At 42.3% G+C, this 27,502-nt stretch overlaps 2 protein-coding genes across 3 annotated transcripts; both read left to right on the forward strand.

The window, feature by feature from the left end:
* The first annotated feature begins 956 nt into the window (after positions 1-956).
* Positions 957-10,082, forward strand: LOC129869082 (sorting nexin-12-like). Of its 2 annotated transcripts, XM_055943575.1 has the most exons (6): positions 957-1,273; positions 1,545-1,640; positions 6,688-6,812; positions 7,015-7,105; positions 8,335-8,345; positions 9,179-10,082. In XM_055943575.1, exons 1-5 carry the CDS (start codon positions 1,109-1,111, stop codon positions 8,338-8,340), a joined length of 483 nt encoding a protein of 160 aa, XP_055799550.1. In that variant the 5' UTR covers positions 957-1,108; the 3' UTR covers positions 8,341-8,345; positions 9,179-10,082. The 2 variants fall into 2 exon arrangements, with proteins under 2 accessions (XP_055799550.1, XP_055799551.1); XM_055943576.1 differs by lacking the exon at positions 8,335-8,345 and having other exon boundaries at positions 958-1,273.
* Positions 10,083-14,140: 4,058 nt separating this feature from the next.
* On the forward strand, positions 14,141-27,448 carry LOC129869080 (cationic amino acid transporter 3-like). The gene is made up of 12 exons (XM_055943572.1): positions 14,141-14,257; positions 20,523-20,972; positions 21,124-21,285; positions 21,437-21,638; positions 21,802-21,920; positions 22,143-22,365; positions 22,518-22,657; positions 22,963-23,065; positions 23,242-23,471; positions 23,595-23,761; positions 23,868-23,976; positions 24,270-27,448. Exons 2-12 carry the CDS (start codon positions 20,606-20,608, stop codon positions 24,416-24,418), a joined length of 1,971 nt encoding a protein of 656 aa, XP_055799547.1. The 5' UTR covers positions 14,141-14,257; positions 20,523-20,605; the 3' UTR covers positions 24,419-27,448.
* Positions 27,449-27,502: the final 54 nt, after the last annotated feature.

Below are 27,502 nucleotides of genomic sequence, written 5' to 3' on the forward strand. Positions count from 1 at the left end.
ATGCACTTAATTTATGAAAGTTGCCAATCGCAATATAAAGTCAAGAGAAGAAAAAGCTTAGGAGGAGAGATAACTAAAACGATTTGGTTGACCATTTTATGTGTGGATTAATTGTCGGAGTAGAGGACATTGTGCATTTCAGGTAAAATAAAAACTCAATGTCTATATCCCAGGACCAATTAGCTAGCAACAGCAAGCTAGCTAAATTGGACAAATTAGCTACCAAGTGCAAGCTAGCTAAATTGCCATAAATGTTTAATGCTTTTCGACCTGTCCCCAAATTAATGTAATTGGTTCAGAGTTTGTTTTGATATTTTAACCTGCATTTGGTGTGGGGGGACAAAATATATTTATGCACGATGGCGCATGCACAGCCGGTTTGGGTTCCGTGTTAGCCGTTGGCAACGCAGACGCTTGTTGACGCGCAATAATTGAATGATATAGATTTCTAAATGTATTTTGCAACGCTTGCATCGCGTAGTCAGCCTGTTACAGTCGACTACTCTCTACAATGTCTTCAGCCCAACTCTCCCATATGTCATTGAACTTTTACTGCCCTTGCATCTCGTAATCCAATCACTTCAATGCAAGAACGGAAACCCCATTGTCATTTGTTAATTAAAATAACTCAACCCCTGCATACAAATCCCATTGGCTATTTGCAACCATTTAAAATCTAAACTCATTAACACATAATACATTTGTCAATACACCACATTTTGTTTTTTTGCGAATCCTGTCTCCATCCCGGACAGTAGGTGGCGGAACGCATATTCCATCGCAAAAATAAATAAATAAATATATATACCATAGAAGAAAAAGATTACCGTTCAATTTGAGAGAGCGCTCCTCCCTCCGTGTGTGTGTGTGTGTGTGTGTGTGTGTGTGTGTGTGTGTGTGTGTGTGTGTGTGTGTGTGTGTGTGTGTGTGTGTGTGTGTGTGTGTGTGTGTGTGTGTGTGTGTGTGTGTGTGTGTGTGTGTGTGTGTGTTTTACGCCGCGTTGAAATTTGCTGAACACATCAAATTAGTAGGGGAGATCTAGCTGAGAATTGTTTCTCGCTATTGAGTTTTATAACGTGAACATCTTGCGGGTTGTCGGACAAGGAAGATGTCAGATCCCACGGTAGCTGATACTCGCCGGTTAAATTCAAAACCTCAGGACCTGACGGATGCTTATGGTCCCCCCAGCAATTTTCTTGAAATGGATGTTTATGACCCCCAAACTGTTGGAGTCGGGCGGAACCGTTTCACAACGTACGAAGTCCGTATGCGGGTAGGTTATTATAGCTAGAAGTCTGTCGTCACTACATAGTTAGCTAGCTGAACATGTTTGTAGCTTTTGCTAAGGTTAGATGGATGAAAATCGAGGCCCAGGACTTGTTCCGGCCTACTAGCTAGTTAGCTTTGTAAGCTAAGGAAGTGTTTAAAATTGCACGTGATGGAGCCTTTTTAAGCTAAGATGGGTTAGCTAGCTAGCGTTTACTTGTTGGCTGTCTATTGACGAGAATATATAATGTTATTGTTTCTGTTTTCAATAAATGCAGACAAACCTGCCGATTTTTAAGTTGAAGGATTCTATTGTGCGAAGAAGATACAGTGACTTTGAGTGGCTGAAGAATGAGTTGGAGCGAGACAGTAAGGTGAGTGAAAGATTATAGCTATAGCTTGACTGATTAATCAGACTGTAATACACAAATTAATTTGAGGGGTGCGCTCCACCAACTAATGTTTTTAGCTCTTGCCATAGGTTATGGTTGTGCTTCAGATCTGGACTTTTCGCTGACCCCTCCAGTCCAGCGTTTCTTTCTGAATAATTCCAGGGTTCTGTTGATGTGTCTTTGGGTTGTTGTCCTGATGGAAGACCCACAACCTTCAACAGAGACACCGTTTTTGAACACTTGATTGAACGTTGGACATTGCACTCCTAAACACATTGATAATCTGATGATTTAATGATGCCCCCCAGTACCAGAGACCGCAAAGCAACCTCGCAAACCTCTCCCATGTTTGATTGTAGGGAGGGTGTTCTTTTCTTTGAATGGTTAATTTGGTATTTGGTAAACATAGGAAGACCCCACTGCTGAAGGAGACCCAAGGAAGCCTGATTGGGGGAAAAAATATGAACCAAAATTACAGCTCTTTGGCAATACAAATCAGCGCTGTGTTAACTGACGAACAAATTAAGCATTCCATGAAAAGAACACCCTCCCTACAATCAAATATGGGGTGTTTTATAATGCTATGGGGTTGTTTTGCTGTCTGTGGTACTAGGGGCCTTAAGGGTGTGCAAGGCATCATGAAATCAGCAGATTATCATGTTTTGAAGTCCAATGTTCAACCCAGTGTCTACAAACTGGGTCTCCATTGAAGGTTTCGGGTCTTCCAGCAGGACAATGACCCCAAAACACACACCAGAAACCCCCAGGGATGATTCAAGAAGAGATGTTGGACTATTCGGGAGTGGCCAACGATACCTATGACATTTAGGCTTACAAGTGTTTTAACAATGCAACGGCTGAAGATGCGTTTCCCAAAACACCACGCAGTGAAAACGTTCCCTAAGTGCATTGAGGCATTTGTTGATACTGATAGGATTGAAAGAAAGCCAGCTCTAATCTCAAATCTGAATTCTCCATTCAAATCTTACCTTAGCATTAGAATTGTTCCACAATAGTGATTGATCAGCTCCTAGAGTCCGATTCAGACTCAAGAAATGTACACCTTGCCTATGCACTTCTCAGTAGTTGGCATTCAGACTTGCCTTACGCAGGTGCGTAATGGGCTTTGCAGGCGTGGTTGCCTTGTGTGCACATCAACCGCTGGAAACCTTCCCACTTGCTGGCCAACAGACTATCATGGAGTTCATTCATTTGAGTTTTCAGTACATTTATCTAAAGCCATCCCTTTCAATTTGGTGATCCTTTAATTATATTTTTCTCGACAAACTGACTACTATATGGAGAGACCGTGCATGTTCGTCTCCTTTTCAGCACCAATTGGTTGTTAAAAAAAATATATTATTTAGGGTTAGGAAGTATTTGTATGAATAATAAAACAAAACTGGTTTGATGAGCCTTTACACACTAAATATATTGGTGAATCAAAAATAGTGGTTTGATTCATCCAGAAAGTTGCCGTATTCAGTTGTTCGATCATGACGCAATGAGAGGTGTGAAAAGTGTACAATAGGGGTTGAGCGGTAGTCTTATAAATCTACCCTAATAATCTTCATTAGTCATGGAACTGTTGACAACGGTCCAGTCGTTGTGAACCGTGCGCCAGACTCCAGGTTTAAACTGTTACGTTTGGTGTGCGTTCCATAATGATTCAAATTGGCTACATGTCCCAAATAAGTACACAACTTTAATACGTTAGCCTAATATGATTCACTATCGCTAGCGAGCCTCAGGAACAATCACACGAAGGTGACAGAGGAAAGAAAGGTAAACTAAAAATGGAATGGAATGATGCAAAAATGTAAGGAAACTAACACTAAAGTTGTGACAGTTATAAATGTGTGTGAGTAAGCAATTTTCCCTCATTTTCTTGGGGGCACAGAGCAAATTTGAGGTCTTGTGAGCGGAAACTTGGAACGTTGTGAGAATTTTGTGCAACTTCCAGTGCGTGTTTACAGTGAACACTGAGGCTGTGCCCTTACAGTTTTAGACAGTAGCCATTAGGCTAGACAGTAGCTATTTGAGCATAATGTAGGCCTACCAACAAAACCAATGGAGAAAATCCCATAACACTTTCACATGGAAATAGCTTTTGATTTCTATGATATAGCCTACAATAGCTTGACATTAATGACATTTTTTTACTTGGTCTGTAACACCATGGGCCAAATAGGTGACTGTGTGTTGTATGATGCAAGAAACCACTTTGCAAAATAAAATGAATTATTACTAATCAGAGAATTAGACAATGTAGACTACCCCTCTGCCTATTGGCTTATTTGCATATTCCAGCCTGTCTGAAAATACAACACTGTCCCTTTAATTAAGATCTAAGCATTTTACCTGACTGGCTTTTCAAAGACAGCTTGAATTGTAACCTACACTTTTTCTGTTCTTGTAGGAAGCAGTAACTCACCATTGCTGACCTATACTTATCTATAACTGGGCGAATAACTCGCTAACTAGTAAAGAATATCAACAAAGGTGCACACGCACGGCTCTGCACTCGTGAACTGATCTGAAAAGCACATTCACTTGTGGGTTATTGAAAGACCGCTCGTGGGTTACCCCCGCCAATAGAATTCTTCTCTGTTGTACTCTGGCTCTGCCTACAACAAAATCAGACTCAATCTTGCAAAGTTAGATTTGGTTTGGTTTGATGAAAAGGGGCTGATATAATGTTGATTCGATCACAGAAAAAACATTGATCTATATAGTGCAAACTCCGTGAACTTCAATCTCTTGCGTCTCTGCGTGGCATGGCTTTTCTACTGAGCGGCAGTCCTGGAAGAAGTGTGCGGCCGCTCACACGCTCAGTTTAGAGGGGACATTGGGTATAACGGAAGGTGGCTACCGATTTAGGCTTGGACGGTATCCAGATGTTCATGCTGTCCTTCTCTCATCCTGGGATTTACATTTATTACCGACATGGCACACAAGGGGGTGCTAAAAATGCAAGAAAAGCCCATTGGGCCTCTATTACCAGAATATTAACAAAATTAGCACAAACTAATAGCGAAATCACATAAATCGCAAAATGCTAACGTGCGAGAAACGAACAAATCCAGCTCATGAAGTTATACAAGCCTAGCTTGTAGCAACCTCGGTGAGTGTGGACATTTACAAGCAAAAGTGAATGAGGGAAATTGTGCAAGTGAACAGAGTTGTGATGTATGCTTTTCTGAAGGAAGAGCAGCATGTGTACGCTGAGTAGAGTGGAGGAGGAAGAAAATGCTAGTAGGAGGCACACATGGAAAATGGCAATTACTGATAACTTATCCAGAGCTCTTTGACTTCTGGCAGGAATCCATTATAAGATATCTGATGGCTAACATTTAGTAGTGAATTGCATACACGTGTGACTTCATCCCCTCGTGTGCCTCTCAACAGAGACTCGCCAATAAAAAAAAAAAGAACTCTTTAGACTCACCAGCTCCCACTTTCTCCCATTGTGCTATTTACAAATGTGACTGGCTCAACTGTTTTTGAGAACTACGGTAAGCTTCATTATGTCAAATAATTTGATAGGTAAAATTGTAAGAATGCAATCTGCTTTATCTCCTAAGGTATTGCACAAGTTGACTGCAGGTATTAACTTAAAGTATACAAAAATATAAACGCAACGTGCAACAATTTCAACGGAGTTAAAGTTCAAATAAGGAAATCAATCAATTGAAATGCATTTATTAGGTCCAAATCTATGGATTTCACATGACTGGGCAGGGGCGCAGCCATGGGTGGGTCTGGGATGACATAGGCCAATAGGAACAAGTTTTTCCCCACAAAAGGGCTTTATTACAGACAGACATCCTCCTCAGTTTCATCAGCTGTCCGGGTGGCTGGTCTCAGATGATCCCACAGGCATAGAAACCAGATGTGGAGGTCCTGGGCTGGCGTGGTTGTGAGGTTGGTTGGACTTACTGCCAAATTCTCTAAAACAACGTATGGTAGAGAAATTAACATTCAATTCTCTGGCAACAGCTCTGGTGGACAGTCCTGCAGTCAGCATGCCAATTGAATGGTTCCTCAAAGCCTGAGACAACTGTGGCATTGTGTTGTGTGACAAAACTGCACATTTTAGAGTCATTTTTTTGTCCCCAGCACAAGGTGCACCTGTGTAATGATCGTGCTGTTTAATCCGCTTCTTGATATGCCACACCTGTCATGTGGATGAATTATCTTGGCAAAGGAGAAATGGTCACTAACAGGGATGTAAACCATTTCTGGAAAAAAAAAATCCTGCTCGTGAAACATGGGACCAACATTTTACATGTTGTGTTTATTTTTGTTTAGTACAACAACACTTTTTGGGTTGTTTTACGAGTGGTCTGAGGCAGTCGGTAAATAACAAGGATTTTCAAGTGAAACTTTAGTAACGAAGGTTTTGGGAAGCTACTCAGCGTTCTAACTATGACCTAAGCCATAAGATGCTTTTAGGAAATCGGCCCTGATCTGAATCACATCTAAAACCTATGGCGAGATCTGAAAACAGCAGTTGGTGGAGGACACTGTAAAACATTGAAGAATTAGAGCAGTTTGCTGCTAAAAGTGGGCCAAACTGCCAGCAGAAGGTGCAGCAAACTCAATGATGGCTACAATGAGTTATCTTGGCCAAAGGCTGTGAAACCAAGTACTAGCTCCAGGGTGCCAATAATTTTGTCCATGCCATTTTGTTTTAATTTAGAAAAATTCAAATTTTGAACTTAAATTCACAAAAATTAAATAATTCTGCAATGTTAAGTCCAATTACAAGATGTGGTGACCCATTTATTATTATTTTAATGTATTTTAGAAAAGGTGGAACTATTTAAGAAAAGTGCAAGGGTGTCTATATTTGGCCGCAACTATATCTACACTACACATTACAATAGGATTTTACTCCATGGTGATGTCTGCATAAGTTAGGCTAATTACATTTATCTAGAGCAATAATTAATGATGTAATTAATGAATCATGATTTAGTGGATCTGCTATGTCCTAAATGCATTGCTATTGATTTTCTTCCCCCAGATTGTAGTGCCTCCCTTGCCTGGGAAGGCACTGAAGAGACAGCTACCTTTCCGTGGGGATGAAGGCATTTTTGAAGATGCTTTCATTGAAGAGCGGCGTGTGGGTCTTGAGCAGTTCATCAACAGGTGGCCTTCCAATTTATTAAACATTACAGATGTAATGATGTGAAATAACCTGCATCAACTTTGAGTTTTTTTGTGGCAAATTTGGAATTGGCTTCTGCTGGTGTGGGTCATTTAAAATGCATTCATTTCTAGACACCATTTTTGAACTGCACATAAATGACTTTGTATGAATTCATGTCTTTCTTATGTTTTTTTTTTCTAGGATTGCAGGTCACCCTCTGGCCCAAAACGAGCGGTGTCTTCACATGTTTTTGCAGGACGAGAGCATCGACCGCAACTACGTTCCCGGAAAGGTACGTCTGTAGGGTTTGGAGTTGGGGTTGACAATGTGGTGTGGAAATGACTGCTTTCTATTCTTGTCCCTCTGCTCTGCTCTTTCGTTGTTGTTTTTACACAGAGCTCTTTGCCATTCAAAGTAGTGCAGTTCTTTTATTTGATATTTTGTATATAATATTGTGTAGGAATATATGCAGTGCCTTTGGAAAGTATTCAGACCTCTTGACTTTTTCCACATTTTGTTACAGCCTTATTCTAAAATTCATCTTTGCCTCGATCCTGATTAGTCTCCCGGGTCCCTCCCGCTGAAAAACATCCCCACTGCATGATGCTGCCACAACCATGCTTCATCATAGGGATTGTGCCAGGTTTCCTCCAGATGTGACGCTTGGCATTCAGGCCAGAGTTTAATCTTGGTTTCATCAGACCAGAGAATCTTGTTTCTCATGGTCTGAGAGTCTAGGTTTCTTTTGGCAAACTCCAAGCAAGCTGTCATTGACCTTTTACTGAGGATTGGCATCTGTCTGGCCACTCTACCATAAATGCCTGTTTGGTGCAGTGCTGCAGAGATGGTTGTCCTTCTGGAAGTTTCTCCCATCTCCACAAAGGAGCTCTGTTGAGTGACCATCGGGTTCTTGGTTACCTCCCTGACAAAAGCCCTTCTCCCCTGATTGCTCAGTTTGGCCGGGCGGCCAGCTCTAGGAAGATTCTTGGTGGTTCCAAACTTCTTCCATTTAGGAATGAGGGAGGCCACTGTGTTCTTGGGGGCCTTCAATGCTGCAGAAATGTTTTGGTACCCTTCCCCAGATCTGTGCCTCGACCTCACGGCTTGGTTTTTGCTCTGACATGTACTGTCAACTGTGGGACCTTATATAGACAGGTGTGTGCCTTTCCAAATCATGTTCAATCAATTGAATTTACCACAGGTTGACTCCAGTCAAGTTGTAGAAACATCTCAAGGATGATCAATGGAAACAGGATGCACCTGAGATCAATTTCAAGTCTCATAGCAAAGGGTTTGAATACATATGTAAATAAAAATGTAAACCTATTTATGCTTTGTCATTATGGGGTATTGTGTGTACTGTCAATGGCTGAGGATTTTTTATTTAATCCATTAGAATAAGGCTGTAACGTAACAAAATGTGGGAAAAGTTAAAGGGTCTGAATACTTTCCTGAAGGCACCGTATGCAAAGTTATGTAGTGAGTTTACTGATTTAAATGTATTCTCTCTCTCTTATGCAGGTATGAATGAAGTAAGTCTGACTTTTTTTGACACTCTAAAATCTCTTAGAAGGTTTAGATCATAGCATGGACACAATCATTAGTTAAAAAAAAAAAGAAGTGGACCCCTTATCCCGGGGGGGGCTAAAGGTCCCGATGCGTCTGCGCATGTGCGGGATTCTCTATTTACACAGCGTCTCTACTCTACTCGTAGAGAACAAGCTTCTCTTGCGAATGGTGCTTGTTCAATGACGTTAGTTCAAAGCTGAATCAATATCTGCAACATCACGTTATGATAGTATTGTGCATAGCAGAATCGAATATAGTAGCATAGTTTAACGTTACTTACTGTAAGACACAAATTACTGCATTTCTTATGAGATTGTAAGATGATTGTGCGAATGGTCACTTTTTATATGCGGCCACAACTCAACAGTGCGCGCCACTAGGCAAAATGTAGGCTGCAGTTTATTAACGTCATCGCCTCAATTTGCTCACCGCACATACCAGTAATTGAAACAACACTGTACATAACCAAGAAAATCTTTATATTATGGATATAATGCATATTCCCATGAAACTGATTGAGATCCAATGGTTGGCATGCAGATGCTGCATGGACATTTCACCAGTCAAACTTTTTAAGAATTATAATTCAAGATTGACATTGAGAAATGGGAAGGGATGGTGACCACAAATGTATTCGTAAAGAAACACAGAACACGATACGGATCTTTTCAGGGGGGCAGAACAGAACAGTTGCCTACGAATCTGCAGTCTCGGGCCCCCTCAACAAACAAAAAAAAGAGTCGGACCTGACACTTTGAGGTTAAGCATTTCACAATTTTTGCAACATCTCTTTCAGTAATGGAAAGACCATCTGATCATGTGACGCAATTGTTTGGACTCCAGATCCAGTAATCCAGAGGCAAGAAGTGCCGAACACAGACCAGGACCCGTCTGTTTTATCACCTCGTCCCGATTAAGCATACCGCACCCTATCCCCGTCGTGGCCGCAACCACCTTTGACAGCTGCCTGCGTCACTCTCTAATGCCTTGTACTGTATACAAAAAGTATATTCTGCTAGTTGCCCCAGCAAAAATGGTGCATGTCCCTCTGCAGCCCTGTCATGGGGCTGTTTACTCCAAGAACACTAAATGGGGAGTGTGACAGGGAAGTTAGTGCATTGTTGGAGATATATATAAAAATACATGAGAAATAGAGTATGTTATCCCATCTAAGTATTCAATCATAATGTCTCTGTCCCTTCATACCCACAGTAACCAACATTGTTCCTCCAATTGTATGTTTCCCATCTCTGATGGATGTCAGTAAATGATACCTTCCAAAGTTAAGCAAAACAACCATTTTAAATGGGAGATTTACTTCCCATAGTCTTCCTGTAGCATGACATTCCATGTTTCTTTGCACTTCAACATGCTCTTAGTGTGATTTTTGGATTATGATTTTTTTTTCTGTAACTTTGTTTGCCTTGAGCTCTGCATAAGTTGTCTTCAGTCTGCTTATGGAATGTAATGTCAGGTAATCAAACCACTGTGAAAACAAGGGGCTGAAAAATAATCCACACATTTTTATTGATAAAGCTTTCAGCATCAAGTTTATTGACCCAAAGTATTCTTTAAATTGCTTTCTGTCGTGTCTTTTACCTCTTCATTATTATGTACATTTAATCATGCAGCTTTCAGTTTTCATAACTGCCTTGTTTGTACTATCAATAAAATCTCTGCCTGCTGTGCCATGTCCAAAATAGCCTTTTAAATGGTCTTTTCAAATGAATTTCAGGGGATGGTATGTGGTTCTCATTTGCATCTTGTACAGGCGCATATTGTATGTTACATTTTTTCTAGTGTATTTCCTTATGTGGCCAGCTAGTTACGGAAGTAGAATGGCATCTCTGTTCCAAGAGATTATCTTATGGAAACATAGTTCTTAGCGAAAGAAAGTCCATATTTTCTGATGAACCTAGTATTTTCCAGCAATCACAGTCCTTGTAAAAACATAAGCTCTTTGTATAACAACTTAATAGGTCCGCGTGTTTTTACAATTACACTACGTGGACAACCAAAGTGCTGTAGTTTGGGTGGATGTATGGGGTTACTTTCTTAAAGCTGAACCTCTTTCATTTAGTAGCGTACTCCAGGAATCGACAGGATTAACAGGGAGGAGGGGAATGTAGTCGGGATTAAATGTACCCCAAAAATAGCTTTTGATGTGTGCCTTGACCTGTATAGTGCATGGTTCAAAAATAACAAGACACAATTTTCCCAAATAACCGTCTGTTAAGTTTTAATTGAAAGTAGCATTAAGACTAGTAGGATTTTCCACTCCTTTGTAGCCACCCACATATGCAGTGGTCACTCAGTTACTTTAGCAGGGTATAAAATGTGGGTGGAGGACATGATGTGCAAAGGGCTGTTCATGAACAACTATTAATAGGAATCAGGGATTGACATTTAAAGTCTGAAAGGCACTTGCCCATCTGGCAAGTCAGGAGTATTCTTTTGTTGTTGAGCTGCCTGAAGATTATGATCACTGGCCCAAAAATAGAAATAGTCTTTTAATATGCAGAAGTACCATATATTGGCTGCCTTTCACCTACAGGAGAGGAATCAAAAAGTGCAGTACTGGAATTATTTGTATTTTGGTTATCAGTGAAAAAAATATATAATCTCAGGCTCAATTTGCCTGTCTTTCACTTAAACAATGGGTAAGAACCATTGTGTCTTGTCAGTTTTAGGCTATTAGAATTCTTTGCAGTTTGGTTGTTTCCATTATTCTTTTTAAATCACCTGCCCAATGGGGTAACCTCGGAGCAGGTTCAACTTGCGTGACTGCTCAGTTCACTTCCCCCAGGAAATAGGACAACCCTTAATGTCAAGGCCTGGGAATGCTAGGGTTACAAACACAACACACTTTTTCATTCAAACATGCATTCATGTCCCCATGTCAAATGTCTTGGACGATAGTGCTATACAAAAATGATAATGTATGTGTGGTCATATCTGGTTGTGAAGTAAAGTTGAGCTTTTGCAGAACCCATGAAGAAAACTAGAGTGCACGTTTGATGCCAATCGAGACTGACTCAGAATATCTACTGAAGGCAAAAACCCACAAGCCTGTCTTTGATCTCCAGGCCCTGTCCTGTTCAATGAAAGCAGACAGAATGGATGAGCTGTATGGGACAGCAGTGAGATTAGCCGTGTTATGTTAATGGCGCAGATGCAGATACAATCCCAGAACGTAAGGCTGTAGCCTGGTTTTCAGCGGTGACGCTTGTTTTACTTAGGGAGACATGCAGTTTTGTTAGCTTGATAAAGTGGAAGTTCATTGAAAGAGCAACTCCATGCTGGCCTGAAGGGGGACATATGTCACTGAGCAAGGACAATGGGTTGGGTATTACCCAAAGTTAAAGGGCAATTCTGCCACTTTTCAACCTCATATTCATCATCTCAAGCATAATACCAGTGTCTACATAATATGAAAAAGGCAAGATAGAAGGTCCTAATTACTGCTTCTCTGTAACCACGTTTCCATCCATTTTTTTATGCCAGTAAAGTCATAGTGAAAACTGAAAATATATCACAACAGCTGTGATAGAAACAGGACGTTTTGCTAAACATTTCTAAATGCCGACAGATAATTTGCTAGTTCGACATGGTGGGATTTTTTGGGGTCGGTAAAATAAATTATGCGAGAGAGAAATGGCAGTGGAAGCACCTTTATGCGCAAATATTTCTATAATAACCATACAATCATATCGAAGTAAACTTTGAGTCACGCGACTCTTGAAACGATGCAGTTTATTTGGCTACAGATAAAATAACTTATGAACTTCACAGGGTGGTGAAAGTGCACGTTGATCTTGATGCTCCTTTACAATAAATATCTATCAATACTTGACTGACGTTTGATAAATAAAAATATTCTCGCTCTTAGGCTATCCATAATAATCTCATCATGTAGATTAGTCTACAAGCACTGTTTGGCTAGAGCGCAAATGCCAAGACCATAGTATGTAAGTTTGCTATTTAACGCAACAGTTTTCGTGACAAAACTATCGGTGGAGTTAAACATGTGATTGAAACACATTGATCTTTATATTTTTATTCGGTACATGAAAACCTGAGCAAAAAAATACATTTTTTTACATCATAATGTAGTGATTGTTATCCAGAAGTCCGTTTGGTGGAAACACCACTGGTGGGGAAATGCGCATATTTTCTTTATGCGTTTTTTTAAACATACGCATTAAAATCTGTCGACAATTGGATGGAAACCTAGCTAGTGACATGATTTGCAAAATCTGCAACGGGTTTCTAGCCAGAGGCAGGGTCTTTTTTTGCTTCTCACGTCACCGTAAACGCTTTAACTTTTGATGTCATCGGGTAGAACTTTTTTTCTACAAAGTTTAGAAATTCACTGTTTTCACATATGTAGACACCAGTGATGGGAAAACTACCCAATTGTCATACTTGAGTCAAAGTATAGCTACCTTAATAGAAAGTTAATCAAGTGAAAGTGAAAGTCACCCAGTAAAATACTACTTGAGTAAAAGTCGAAAAGTATTTGGTTTTAAATATACTTAAGTATCAAAAGTAAATGTAATTGCTAAAATATACTTAAGTATCAAAAGATGACGTAAAAGTAGAAATAATTTCAAATTCCTTATATTAAGCAAAGCAGACGGCACCATTTTCTTGTTTTTTAAATTTACGGATAGCCAGGTGCACACTCCAACACTCAGACATTATTTACAAAAGATGCATTTGTGTTTAGTGAGTCCGCCAGATCAGAGGCAGTAGGGACCATGTGTTGTCTTGATAAGTGCGTGAATTGGACCATTTTCCTGTCCTGCTAAGCATTCAAAATGTAACGAATACTTTGGGTTGCCAGGGAAAATGTATGGAGTAAAAATTTAAATATTTTCTTTAGGAATGTAGTTAATTAAAAATAGTAAAAAATATAAATAGTAAAGTTACGATACCCCAAAAAACGACTTTAGTAGTACTTTAAAATATTTTTTACTAAGGTACTTTACACCACTGGTAGACACAGCTATTGTGATGGGGAGATAATGAAAATGAGGTTGAAAAGTATTAGAGTTGCCCTTTAAAATCAAAATATTACAGTAGAAAGAATAATTGTGTTTTCTTCTTTCCTATCATGGTCTGATTGGTGGGAGTAATATACCTCTCCTGTTATGAAGTTTGCATGCCAGTGAGATTTCAGGACTGGGAAGGGCATATGTCATACCGTCAGTATGGCCTCATTAAACATGGTCATTGCACCTCTAACACTCCAGACAAGGGCATTGGGTGCAGAGATTAAGCAGAACCATTTTCCCCTTCTATTAATCTGGGTGACAAAGCTACAGCGGATATAGTGAAAAGCCCTTGGAGCTAGCTCAGTTGCTGGAGTGAAAGATCTTGAAAGGGGAATGACATGCACTCACACGCACAACACAACGGGCTTGAATGGGCATAATGACTGCACATCTCTCCTGGATTTGTAGTATAATTTCTCTGAATTTTGTAAAGGTCAAAGTGTGGGTCTATCTCAATCATTTTAAAAAGCTTCCTCTCCTTGTTGCATTTCCTTCATTTGCAGCGACGTGAAAGAACTCGAGAAATGAAAGCATATTGCGTTTCACCTCGTATGTGATCAGTGCAATTGGTGGAGGGGGAGGCGAATCGAGGAAGCCACTGTAGCACATTGAGATGTACCCTGGAATACATGAATGGTTTGCGCCACCCCACAAAGGGAGGGTTGTTTATACTACGAATATCCACGTCACTGTCTCCGCCCTCTTAAAAAAAACGCACACAAGAACTAAGGAACGCGGGATGTTTCATCAGCGAATGTGAAGTCAACTGTATTTGGTCGTGCTGTCGAGCCTTCGAACATTTCAAAGTAAAACCAAAGGTAAAGTAACCAACATCACACATTTAAAAAAAAAAAAAAATTGTACTGAAAAGTATGTGCTTACGTTTCGATGTTGTGGTCCATGTGTCGAAACTGCACGAGACTCCGTAGTATTTTACTCTCGCTAATTCTGACGCAATCACACCCTCGTGTGTTGTCAGAAATACTAACTTTAGCCAACTACTATAACGATATTCTCTTTTAAAACAGTACATTACTGGTTATGTTTTTAGGGATTAGAATACTCATTGGCTGTTTATTTTGTTTGAAATAAATAGTTAGATGGGTACCTAACGTCTTCCAACAAACGTTAGTTGACGTTACCAATACCATTGCTCACTAGGCGGTTGATGTTTTAGCGGGGAACGTTAATTTAGCCAGTTAGCATATTGGCTATTAATGGTAGCTAGTTAGGTAACGTTATAATCTAAGATGTGCCGTGTAAATCCATGTTGCTGCAACTAACTAGTTTATCTTGTCGGGTGTAAAAGCTGCTGTGTGTCACCATTCATTGTTTTACTTGCTAGCTATCAAACACAGTCTTAAGTCAACTAGTTCAATTACTTTGCTAGCTAAAGTTAGTTTGATAATGTTATCTAGCTAACTATCGTTAGGTAGAAAACTACACATCAACGAACTGTAGGTATGCATGTGTGCAACCTGTAATATCTATCTTAACAGTGGGTATGTAACTAGTTAACAAACCAATCACGAACAACTTTCATAATATATCAGTCTAGCTAGACAATAGACGGGTCCTTGGCTTGACTGCTGTAGCGTTAGCTGCAGCTAACCGCATTTTTAATATGTTGCGTCAGCTGTTGCATCAGCTTGAGTTCGCTAGCTAGCAGCATTTTATAGTTGCTGCTGTTAACTAGCCACAACTATCAAAATGTGTTACACGTCATATTCAATGTGAGGACTCCTTGTCTGTGTGTTGAAAGTTGGTCGCCCTCAGTCTCATGTCAGACAGTTAGTAGTTCAAGTTGTTGTTCAACTCTCAAGGAACATAACTTTACCGCCTTACTTAGTAATTGTTTGATGTTCAGGTTGGTCATCATGCAGAGGAACATTTGTTTTATTATAGGGGGGTCTTTGCCTCAACTGACTCATTCAAGGGGTCACTTTTTGCATTGACTGCATTTATTCTAAGCTGATGGACGGAAATACAAATTTGCAGGGACATTTTCTGAAATGCCCCAAGCTCTGTAGACTGGTCATGGCAGAGGCATTGAGGAAGGAGGAAGGGATCCTGTTGGCTCTGTAACTCATAGCACTAGTCCTTTTTTTTACTGGAAAATTGATTGCACCATAGCGTCAAACAGCTAGACAACTATTGACTGTCTGTGATGCATGAAGTGTGCCACTCATTACATAGCTCCAAGAGTGACCTCGCCCACTGAGATTAGAATGCTGAAAGGGCTCTCTGCACCAGCCTATTAAAGTATCCACTCCCCCAATGAACATCTGAAAAAGCATATAAAAGGGGCAAGATACACCATGTGTAGGTGTTAAAATAATTTCCTTGTGTGTGCTTAACATTTAGTAATGGTAATTGTACCCACAAATTGCATGGTGAGCCAGTTTGTCAAATGATTCCCCTGGTCATGAAGTCAGCAGTCATTAGTCGAACATGAAATGCAGGGCTGGAGTAAAGTTGTCATTTCGAGGCATTTTCAAATCTGGTCATGTTATACAGTGCACCCATTAATTGATATGCTTGTTACAGTGAACATTTTTTAAGATTATAGCAGTGGCGCCTGGACTCTGCAATCTGTTTACCTGCCTGCCGTGACAGGCAGAACCACCCGTATCACTTGCGTTCTCTGTCCCACACGCCAGGCCCGAGAGGTGCAAGAACGCTCTTTTTAGCAACCAGGGCTTAGTGCATCTTTCAAATATTTTGACTCAAAACACGAGGAGACGTTGAAACAACTTGTTTATTGAATACCATCACATTAGTCTATTACACTTTAATAAAGCACTGTGAATGACTTTACAAGAATATGCATGTTTTTCCTATTAATTTTGGAGTTATTTGTAATTGTAGGATGACTTTTGTAGGGGGGACTTTTTTGTCATAGCCCTGACTGGCTTTACACATGCGCTTGTCGGACTTGACGACAGTTGCTATCAGATTTGACCGCTGTGGTTGGTTGCTCAAAATTATGGGGTGGGGCTTAGCATAGGGTACATTTTGGGGAGGTACTACCTAAATCGCTCAAATCTCGATTTAAGATACTGACTTTATGACACATTGTGCTATTTACACTTTGTAGTACATTTTTACACCGTTTTTGACTATCAATGTAACATCGGTCGTTTTGAAGCAGAGAAGTTGGTTTTTGAGGTCAGCTGCCTTTTTAAATAAGTTTTATCTTAATTGTGTGTAATTATTTGTCTAAATTTAGTCCATATCCATGTATTTCAGTGTGTATCGCTAGGTTTCCATCCAATTTGGCAACATATTTTCATTCAAATGGTCTCAAACAAGTGCTGTGTTCCCACCGAACGGACTTATTGCAGATAAAAATCAGTGGGTGATGACAGTGCACACAATGTACCTTTTCACTTAAGTTTTCATGTGCCGAATAAACGTCTAAAGTTCAATGTGTTTCCATCGCATTTTCAACTCTCGATAGTTTTGTCACAAAACTGTTGCGCTAAATAGCAATTGTGCCTACTCTGGTCTTGGCACATGTGCTCTAGCCACCAGCTTGCAGTGTGGGTAGGCAAGTCTACACGATGACATCATCATTATGGATAAGTGAGAATGTTTGTTTTTATTTGTCACGCATCGGTCGCCAGAATCAACCCTCAATATTTATTGGAAAGGAGCATCAAGATCACTGTGCACTTTCACCACCCTGTGAAGTTCCTCATAAGTTATTTAATCTCTAGCCTAATAAACTGCATGGTTTCTTAAGTCGCTCTGGGAGGACCACACGCCATATCATTGCGTGACTCTACGGCCGTTTCTCGCATGATTTCATTGTACAGACACAGATCCCACCATGTCGTGAACCTACTACCCAGTGAGCAGGAACACTAACCAGTAAGGGAACCCAGTCTTTCCACTTTATATAGTATCATAAGTTAGCTAACGATGAGGGCCTAGGTCTTAACTTTTGTTTATTTCATATGCTATCTTAAAGCCTAGGAAGCTTAGGACACCCTGATAACAAACTAGGCTAATCATAATACCGTATCGTGATGGCAGAGTTGAGGCTAGACAGTGAGTCAAAACCCCCAAAAAAGTGCTTTGTGTGGAGTGAGCAACAGTCTAATGAGATTGAGCTAAGATAATCCTCTTAGTCTGTTGCAGCGGGTGCTTTGGAAAAGCTCAGTGAGGCAAATAATATACAGTATCTGCGGAAGCTTCCGCCGGGTGGTTACTTGTGTGCTGGAAGACCTAGTTAAAAGCCTCATAACATAAACCTAAATCTAATCCATATGGTATTAGGTAGCAATACCATGGCTCTCTTGTCCCTCTGCGGCAGAGGTGAGCAATATTTGGAACATCGAATCGCAATCAAATTACAGTATCGATACATTTCGTATCGACACCTAAATATTGTGATAATATCGTATTGTGATGTCCCTGGCAATTCCCAGCCCAAGTATTGGGCAATTAGACTAGGCCTTGTTTTTAATTCTCTTTAAGTGGTTGAAGTACTCCTACCCTTTGTATACTATAGCCTACCTATTACAGGAAAAGAGTCCCACTAAACCCTTTGGCCTAGAGGCTCCAACGAGCATGCCTGATTTGAGCTTCCAGGTGGTAAATTATAGGAGCTGCGTGTTGGTGTCTTCACAACCTGGTCTGAAGCCGCCGCTGTTTCACAGAGGTCAGCCACCCCTCGTGAAGACCACAAGGAAAAGATTAGCCTAGTTGGTCTAGGTGACGCAGGGTGGCCTACCTCCAGAGCTTACTGTGTGGGCAGAACAGACTAAACCTCTCAGGCGCCGCACATTAATCGCAGGCAGGGGGACTCCCAGAAGTGAACCTTTCCCAGGGCCGGAGATGACGCATGCCCTGCCCGCCGGCCTCCTAAAACAGCTAATGCAACTCTTCAGCAGAGCAAACCCTGTATGCGGTTTCAGTCTTGCTTAACTATTCCGTTGTTCAATCATAACCCCCAGAGAGCACAGCCATGGTGTCGTTTTGTTTTTTAAAAACAATGTTTAAGTTACAAGGTGGATATGCCAAGCCTATGCAGACTTCAATAAGGAAGCCATTGTGCATGTCCAAGCGCAGGATGGAATATAGTTGGTTGCACCATTGTGATCCAATCACGGCATCTAGCCCAGGCTGACTCCCCGATCAAACCAGCATTGACTATTTTCCCTGTAGACAGTTTGTGACAGTAACTACAATGCCTGATACATGAAAGTTATTTTTGAACCGTTTTAATTTCCTGTTAACTTCAGAGGCCAGTGGGTGTGTTTATTTTACCGACATTCCATTTTTTGTTCTGTGTTTGCAAATTGTTTTCTCAATAACCTTCCGGTGATTGTGCACAGTGTTCTATGGATAACAACGTAGAATGGGCCCGAAAACATGTATTATTATTATTTGACTATTATTATAGGTGTTGAGAGGCTAAGCTACACCTCCAAGTCGCCAACCTTTTGTGGAGTGTTTGGTGTGCTGCTGAAGAGGCAGCGTCTCAGATATCTCGAATAAGCAGTAGCCGTGATGACCTTACGGTTGGTCGGGACAGGGACCAGACGTTCTGCGCAACGTGCTTAATGTCAACACGGAGCTGTGTGGACAGCTGCTGCCAGTCAGACAAGGCCATGTGACCAGAGCCTCCAATGCTTATGAGGTGGTTGTGTGAGTGTCCCTGCAGTCTGGCACCTGCACAGATAGAGATGCTGTCTGTCCTTGAGGTGAAGGGGCCGGGGTTTGTTGTAAGTGGTGCTATCAGTATCAGTCAGCCTGCCCCTAGAGATGCCAAAACACTACATCGCTGACGTGAATGCTATGATTTGTCGTTAAACGAGATTGCTGAGCAGAAGTTTTGCTTGAAATGTTGCGCTGTTGTCACCTTTTCTTTTTTTTGTGGGACATGCTAGTTGTAATAGAAAGTGGGATCCCAATTTGAAGACTTGTTATAACACTTGAGTTGGCGTTGTTCTGCTAGGGTAGGGCCGATCTACTGCCTAGCTCTTGGAGGAAGGCAAATGAACCTTGTGACAGTGAACTTTGATAATATGAAAAATCAGGTTTTTATCTATGTAGGCTAAATGCCAGGTGGTTGTCTTACTACGTGCTATCACTTCATTTGGTTTTGAATTGTAACTCTGTATTTTGACATGATACGGGCCTCTATTCAAGATGTTCTATTGCGTACTGCCGTATAATAGACTACACAACGATTGTTTCTGATGACTTAAAGGTGGTCGGCACGTGGGCAATTCCATGGTAATGGGATTACGCCGAGACTCAGATTGTTCACTGTAAAACGTATACCAAACAACAACCATTTTGATTTCAAAGTTGTACAAATCATAGAGCTCTATAGACAAGGACTACTTTTTTTAAATGTGTACGCATTTTACAAAAACACGTTTTATAGGAAGAACTGCCGGTACAAAATTTGCTAGTAGAATACAACCGAGGGAGATTTTACTGTAATTCTGTTACCAAAGTTTGCATCTGCATTTTTTTCTCCATTTTAAAAGGTGTCATTGTGCATAGAGTTGTATGGTTGAAATTTTGGTTTGGCAAACATTTTTAAAGTGAATGATCTGAGTCAATGGGAATTGCCCATGTCTTTTAAAATTGTAGTCAACCAGTAAGGTTATTAGTGAATAGCGAGGCACAGAGAGATTGGTGTTCACTTCCATGTCTGCTTATCGAAGCTCTCTACCGGTCAGGTCATGTTTAGAAACATTTTTTTATAAACCACTATTGAAGGTGGGGAAATGTAATTCTGGGAAGACGCATAATAGCAGCATGCTGTTCCTTAGAAGAATGTGGTTTGCTTGCCTGGAAACCTGCAGGAGGGGAATTAACTTTACTGGAAGTACCCGAGTAGGAGGAAACAAATTAGTGTGGCACCGTACAGACATGTAACGTATCAACTTGACTAAATACGCACATGAGAGCTAATCAGTCAGTTCGTTATCACAGAGACGGTTGGTTGGCTAACAAGGGATCCGCACGGAACAAAGTAAAGCAACAAACAGCTAGATTAAACTGTAGCCTATTATTTCCCATAGTCACTCATCAATCTGCTTCCCCTCTGTTTGATCATAGGATCTCTCCTGCTCCGTCTCAACTCTTCGCCGCTCTGCTCAGTCAACCTCTTCAGCTTCGCAGCTCCCTCCGCAGACGTGACCATGGTAGACAAGATGGCCTCCTTTGGCCGGATCTTGTTGCGACGCAGGGTACTGGACTGCTCCGATGAGGGAAGCCGCTTCGCCCGCTGCCTCTCCACACTGGACCTGGTGGCGCTGGGGGTGGGCTCTACGCTAGGGGCAGGGGTGTACGTCCTGGCTGGTGAGGTAGCCAGGGAGAAGGCTGGTCCTGCCATCGTGCTCTGCTTCCTCATCGCTGCGCTCTCCTCCATGCTGGCCGGACTCTGTTACGCCGAGTTTGGCGCCCGCGTACCCAAGACTGGTTCGGCGTACCTGTACAGCTACGTGACGGTTGGCGAGATCTGGGCTTTCATCACGGGGTGGAACCTCATCCTCTCCTATGTCCTCGGTGAGTTAGTAGATTGGAAATTGTGTCCGTTTTCAAAGGCTTTTGCGTTGAGCCACAATGTTCACTGTGGTTAGTCTCTAGTCTGCCTTATCCTCTTGAGTTTGGGTGACGGTTTCCATGACGTTAACTTCTTCTCCATGGTCCTTTTTAGGTACAGCCAGTGTGGCCCGAGCCTGGAGCTCTAATGTCGATAGCCTGGTGGAGCAGAGGATATCAGACTTCTTCAGGTCGTCCATGGCCATGAACGTCCCGGGGGGCGTGCTGGCTGAATACCCAGACCTGTTTGCGCTCATCCTCGTGCTCTTATTAACCGGTGAGGACTTCAGTCAACCAAAATGTATAGTGCTGGGGGAGGCAGCACATAAGTTATAGCCTCATTGTAAAAACTTGCATGTATTGTAACGTACATGTGCCTAATGCGACTTGATTTGTGTTTCCTAACGCCATACTGTTGCTTCTTCCAGGGCTGCTGGCGTTTGGCGTGAGTGAGTCGGCTCTGGTGAATAAGATCTTCACGGGGGTCAACCTGGTGGTGCTGGGCTTCGTCATCATCTCAGGCTTTGTGAAGGGAGACACAAACAACTGGAACCTTACTTTGGATGACTTTAACAACACCTACCGTGTCATCAACGCCAATATCACCAACGCGTCCAGCTTATCCAAAGAGTGAGTCCTCCAATACAGATTAATACCAGCTGAGATTTAGCCAGGGATTCCATTATAGGGCACTGGTATTGACTAAATCATGCTTTCATGTGTCTAGCTGTGTTTTAATCTCTGCACTTGGCTTCAGAAATAAAACCGTATAATTGCTGCCTCTGTCCCTCAGGGTTGTGGATAAGACGTTTGGCACAGGTGGTTTTGCTCCGTTTGGCCTCCGTGGCATTTTGTCTGGTGCCGCCACGTGTTTCTATGCCTTTGTGGGGTTCGACTGCATCGCCACGACAAGTGAGTTATTTACTGTGCTCCAAAGCTAAACATTAGAAAGGACCACGTCGTTTGTTCTCAGTAGATTGAGCGTTCACTTACATGCCACTTAATCAAAATGTAGCTTTTTTAATATGGTGGCCAATTTTCGCTAAATAGTTGGAATGTATAGTTCTACTTGGTTGTTACTCTCTCATAGTTCCAGACAAATAAATGTTGTGCCTTGTCGTCGTCCCCCCCCAGGCGAAGAGGCTAAGAACCCAACGCGCTCCATCCCTGTGGGCATCGTGGCCTCTCTGCTCATCTGTTTCTTCGCCTACTTCGGGGTGTCTGCGGCCCTCACCCTCATGATGCCCTACTACCTGCTGGACACCAAGAGCCCCCTGCCAAAGGCCTTCATCCACATAGGCTGGCCTGCTGCTCACTACATCGTGGCTGTGGGCTCCCTCTGTGCTCTCTCCACCAGGTCAGTTAGGCTGATAGACCGCACTATGGCTACTGTTCTGTAGCTCCCTTGTCTTCTACACTCCTCAGTACTTGGTGTTCTTGTCAAGCTATCAAATGCACTCCCTTTGTTACGTGTGTGTGTATATAATGTTGGTTTTGTTGTCCTCCTAGCCTGCTTGGGTCCATGTTCCCCATGCCGAGGGTGATCTACGCCATGGCAGAGGATGGGCTCCTGTTCCGTGGCCTGTCCCGCATGAACACGCGCACCAAGACGCCCCTGATGGCCACCATCGTCTCTGGCTGTGTGGCATGTGAGTTCAGCCCTCCACCCTCTCTCTCTTCATTCATCTGGTTCTGCTCTACTACCTCTGGGTTCCACTGTAGTCAACTCCTGCTGTTATGTTTTTGTTTACGTATGAATCTATGAATGTGCAGCAGGAGGGAAGCTTGTCGAAATAGACCCTTTGATCAGTGGAATGCTTTTTAAAAGTGTTATTTTTTTCTTCATTGTTTTTGAGTGCCGGAATAACTAGAGTAAATAACCAACTGAAGGGATGTGGATTGTGTTTTCTATAGTATGTATGATGGTAATGCTCATTGTCTCCTCTCCCTGTAGCTCTGATGGCCTTCTTCTTTGACCTGGCTGCCCTGGTTGACCTCATGTCCATAGGGACACTGCTGGCCTACTCACTAGTGGCCATCTGTGTGCTCATCCTCAGGTGGGTGACGACTTGTACCGCTTTTTCTTTTAAACATACTATAATGCCAAACGCCGCATTTTTGTGGTGTTGAAATTATGATTTGTCTCCAATTCTGTGATTTGCTTATGGTGTTTGACATTCTCAGTGTGACTCTCATGGTCCAGGAAACTGACCTGCTCTTCCCTCCCGTCCAGGTACCAGCCGGGCACCCTGAGCTCGTCCAGTCAGAGTGAGAAGCTGGTGGAGCTGGTGGGAGGGGAGAAGGTGGCCGTGTCCGGGCGAGACAGCGGTGACGAGTACGGCCTGGATCTGGAGGACGGACCCCTCCGGGAGACGTTCACCCCCCGCCTCCTCTTCTTCCCCAGCGGGAATCTACCCACTAAGATCTCTGGGAACATCGTCTATGCCACCACGGCCATTATCTGTGAGTGACGCCTCTTCTCTTTCTCTCTCACTTATGACGTTGTAATGCAGTTGCCCACGGGTCGTTTTCAAAGCGGCTCTTTTTAGAGAAAGCACATTTTGATTCTCTCTTCGTCCTCTCTAGCGGTGTTCATCACTGTGCTGTGTGTGGTGTTGGCGGGGAAGCTGGATGAGTTGATCGAGGTTCAGCCTGTGTGGGTCACGGTGTGTGTAGTACTGGCCTTGCTTTGTGCCCTTTGTGTCGTCATCATCTGGAGGCAACCCGAGAGCAAGGAAGCCCTCACCTTCAAGGTTAGTTTCTGGATACTTCAGTGTTTGTTCACTGCTTACAACCAATTCATAATACAACTTGTACGCAGTAAAACGACTAACTTGTTTCTTACCCCCCCCCCCCCAGGTGCCCTTGTTGCCTTGGCTGCCTCTGTTCAGTGTCTTTGTCAACATCTACCTCATGATGCAGCTGGACCTGGCTACGTGGTGCTGCTTTGCTGTTTGGATGGGCATTGGTGAGTTGGATTACATTATACAGAGTAGGAAATGTTTCTAAATTCACAATAGAATCACATGTTAATCACGGAATCCGCTATAGGGAAAAACCATCTGCCCCATGGTCAATGTAATTGCAGTGCATATTCTGCTGTTCTATCGCTCGTGCAATGATGTCGGAGGGGGGGGGGGGGAAACTGTTTGTTTGCAGTGACTTTGTAATATAGCAAACAGACTTGGCAGATTCACCATTTTTAAAGATTCCCTCTTTAATTCAGTCAACTTAATTCCTCTCTTTTTCTCCTTCCCTCAGGATTTGCAATCTACTTCTGCTACGGGATCTGGCACAGCAGCGAGGCAGCCAACAGCACCCCCCGGAAATACGAGCCTGCCCTCCAGATCAAGAAGAAGCCCATCTACCTGGGGAGAGACGAGAGTGAGGCGGAGGGGATGAGCCCCTGAACGGCTAGGGGCTGGAGGAAACCCCACACGTTATACCTCTGAAGTGAAGGCAGACAATTCAACTTGACACTGCAATGTGTGTGTCTAGATTTGTTGCCTTTCATTTTTGGGAGATCTGTCTTACACTTTATTGGACAGTTTATGAGTAATACTTTCAACACTTAATGTTTCTATTAACATTACTAGTGATTTTTTAAATGTATTTATTAACCGTTAGTCTCTTCCTAGTTGGTGGCTGTGGCCGTGCCTCCAATTGTTAGCCCCCGGGGGCCCCCAGCAGCTATATGAAGTACAGCTGTACAGGATCTGTTGGTTAGGGCCATGTGTATTACTGGGTACCAGTGTGTCTGTGGGGTTTACGGCCTTGGTCAGGGCCTCCGTAGACTTGTTAACGGTGTCGAGGCCCAACGCGGGCGTTTTTTGGGATGACTGTCTTAGACGAGCTGTTCTCCACCTGCCAAAGAGCAACCTATTTAACAGGACTTTGTGCACCTTGTTGCAGAAACGATTATTTTTGTTGGTGTCAGCTTCGTCAATATGTCTCATGAAATGGAAATATCACCAGAGACCTCGTACTACATATCCTATAATGTTAAAGGCGTTTATGAACAATCTGTTGCCGGTGATTTTTTTCTGTCGTACATTTGTCTTCAAACGTATGGTAAAAATAGTCAAAGTAATGATGTATGTTATCATTTTCATGGTGATGTAAGTCCCTGTGTTACTTGCCTCTTGAGGTCCATCCAAAGAATTGACTGAGGTAAATCAACCCTTGGAGGGTGATGAAGCATCCCAGCACCTCTGCACTGTCTGCTGAATAATCTTTAATCTGGTATCGTCAATTGGGCTGTTCTGTACTCTTGTAACCCCCTTCATATGCATTTCTCTTTATCTCTGGAGTTCTGATTTACAAATCCGAGCTACCCTTTTTATATGGAAATACTTGAGTTTGAGATCTCTGCCTCGAATGCTTGAGCTGTCTACAGACGTAGATTTTACTGTCAAACAAAGAACTACCTGTATGATCTAGACACTGCGCTGTATTGACTCTTTTTAAAAGGCAGTGATTTTAGTCCTGGTCGGGTATTACCACTAATATTACTTTAGCTGTAGATTCTTGTGAACCTATTTTCACAAACATTTTTAGTTTCCATTGAAACTTGTTCTTGGCGGCTTGGCTGTCGAGTTTGCATCACCATTTTAGCCATCTATTTTCCTGCTATGCCCTTCAACTGACTTTAATCGAGTAATGTGTTTTTTATAGATGTGTCTTGTCTTTTACATGTACTCTTGATTACCCCCTTGCTTTTAATGTGTTACTGTATATAGCAAACCTTTTGCTTCACCAAATAATTGACAGGTCTACTCGTCACTCTATTTGTTAAGTCACTAGTTGTGGTGCTGCTTGACCAAATTACATTTTGCTTTGGAGACACTGGTTCAAGAGCATTAGTATGACCAGCAAAAACTGGTCTCTAAATTTGAACTTTATTTGCTCTGCTCCAAAGACCCTGGAGATGGCGAGGATAATTGATAGATATGGTATTGTAGTACGGTAATAACTGTAGATGTACTGTGTGTATAGCTGTATTTTATTAGTATAATGCTGTATATTATACAAATGGACATGTTTTTATAGTTGTGCTTCTCGGCATTACTTTTAACAACATTGTTTCTTGAGGGTTTGTTAGACAAAAGAAACCGGTTCCTCCAAGAAACCGGTTCCTAAAAATGCCTACCACCTCAAAGAGCCCACTGGCTGGTAAACCAAGACACAGGTTTTTTATCTTCGGTTTTATATACTGTAAATACACTGCATGACCAAAAGTATGTGGACACCTGCTCGTCAAACATCTCAGTCCAAAATCATGGGCCTTAATATGGAGTTGGTCCCCCCCCCATTTGCTGATATAACAGCCTCCACTCTTCTGGGAAGGTTGTCCACCAGATGTTAGAACATAGCTGTGTGGATTTGCTTCTATTCAGCCATGAGCATTAGTGAGATCAGGCACAGATGTTTTCCAATTAGGCCTTGGCGTTCCAATTCATCCCAAAGGTGTTCGGTGGGGTTTAGGGCAGGCCTCTTTGCAGGCCAGTCAAGTTCTTCCACACCAATCTCGACAAACCCTTTCTGTATGGAACTCGCTTTGTGTACGGTTGCATTGTCATGCTGAAACAGGAAAGGGCTTTCCCCAAACTGTTGCCACAGTTGGAAGCACAGAACTGTCGAGTGTCATTGTATTCTGTAGCATTAAGATTTCCCTTCACTGGAACTAAGGGGCCTAGCCCGATCCATGAAAAACAGCCCCAGGTCATTATTCCTCCTCCACCAAACTTTACAGTTGGCACTATGCATTCGGGCAGGTAGCATTCTCCTGGCATCCAGATTTGTTTGTCGGACTGCCAGATGGCGACGTGTGATTCATCGCTCCAGAGAATGCGTTTCCACTGCTCCGGGGTCCAGTGGTGGCGAGCTTTACGCCGCTCCAGCCGACGCTTTACGCGTGGTGATCTTAGGCTTGTGTGCGGCTGCTCGTCAATGGAAATCTATTTCATGATGCTCCTGACAGTTATTGTGTGGATGTTGCTTTCAGAGGCAGTTTGTAACCCTGTAGTGAGTGTTGCAATAGAGCATTTTTTTTGCACTTCAACACTCGCCGGCCCCGTTCTGTGAGCTTTTGTTGCCTACCACTTCACGGCTAAGGCATTCCTGTAGATGTTTCCACTTCACAATAACAGTACTTACAGTTGACCCGGGCGGCTCTAATGGCAGAAATTTGACAAACTGATTTGTTGGAAAGGTGCCACGTTGAATGTCACTGAGCTCTTCAGTAAGGCCATTCTACTGCCAATCTTTGTCTATAGAGATTGAATGGCTTTGTGCTCAACGTTATACGCCTGTCAGCAACAGGAGAGGCTATAATAGCCAAAGCCACTCTTTTGAAGGGGTGTCCACATACTTTTGTGTAATTGCCTGTATAAATGAGCTGTATTTTCATTGTTCTTTTCTAAATAAATAATAAATACAAATTCTTTGCCTTTTTTGATTCTCAAGAATAACTGGAATTGTTTTAGAAAATTCCT

Source organism: Salvelinus fontinalis, chromosome 13, assembly GCF_029448725.1.
Source record: "Salvelinus fontinalis isolate EN_2023a chromosome 13, ASM2944872v1, whole genome shotgun sequence".
Classification (NCBI taxonomy): domain Eukaryota; kingdom Metazoa; phylum Chordata; class Actinopteri; order Salmoniformes; family Salmonidae; genus Salvelinus; species Salvelinus fontinalis.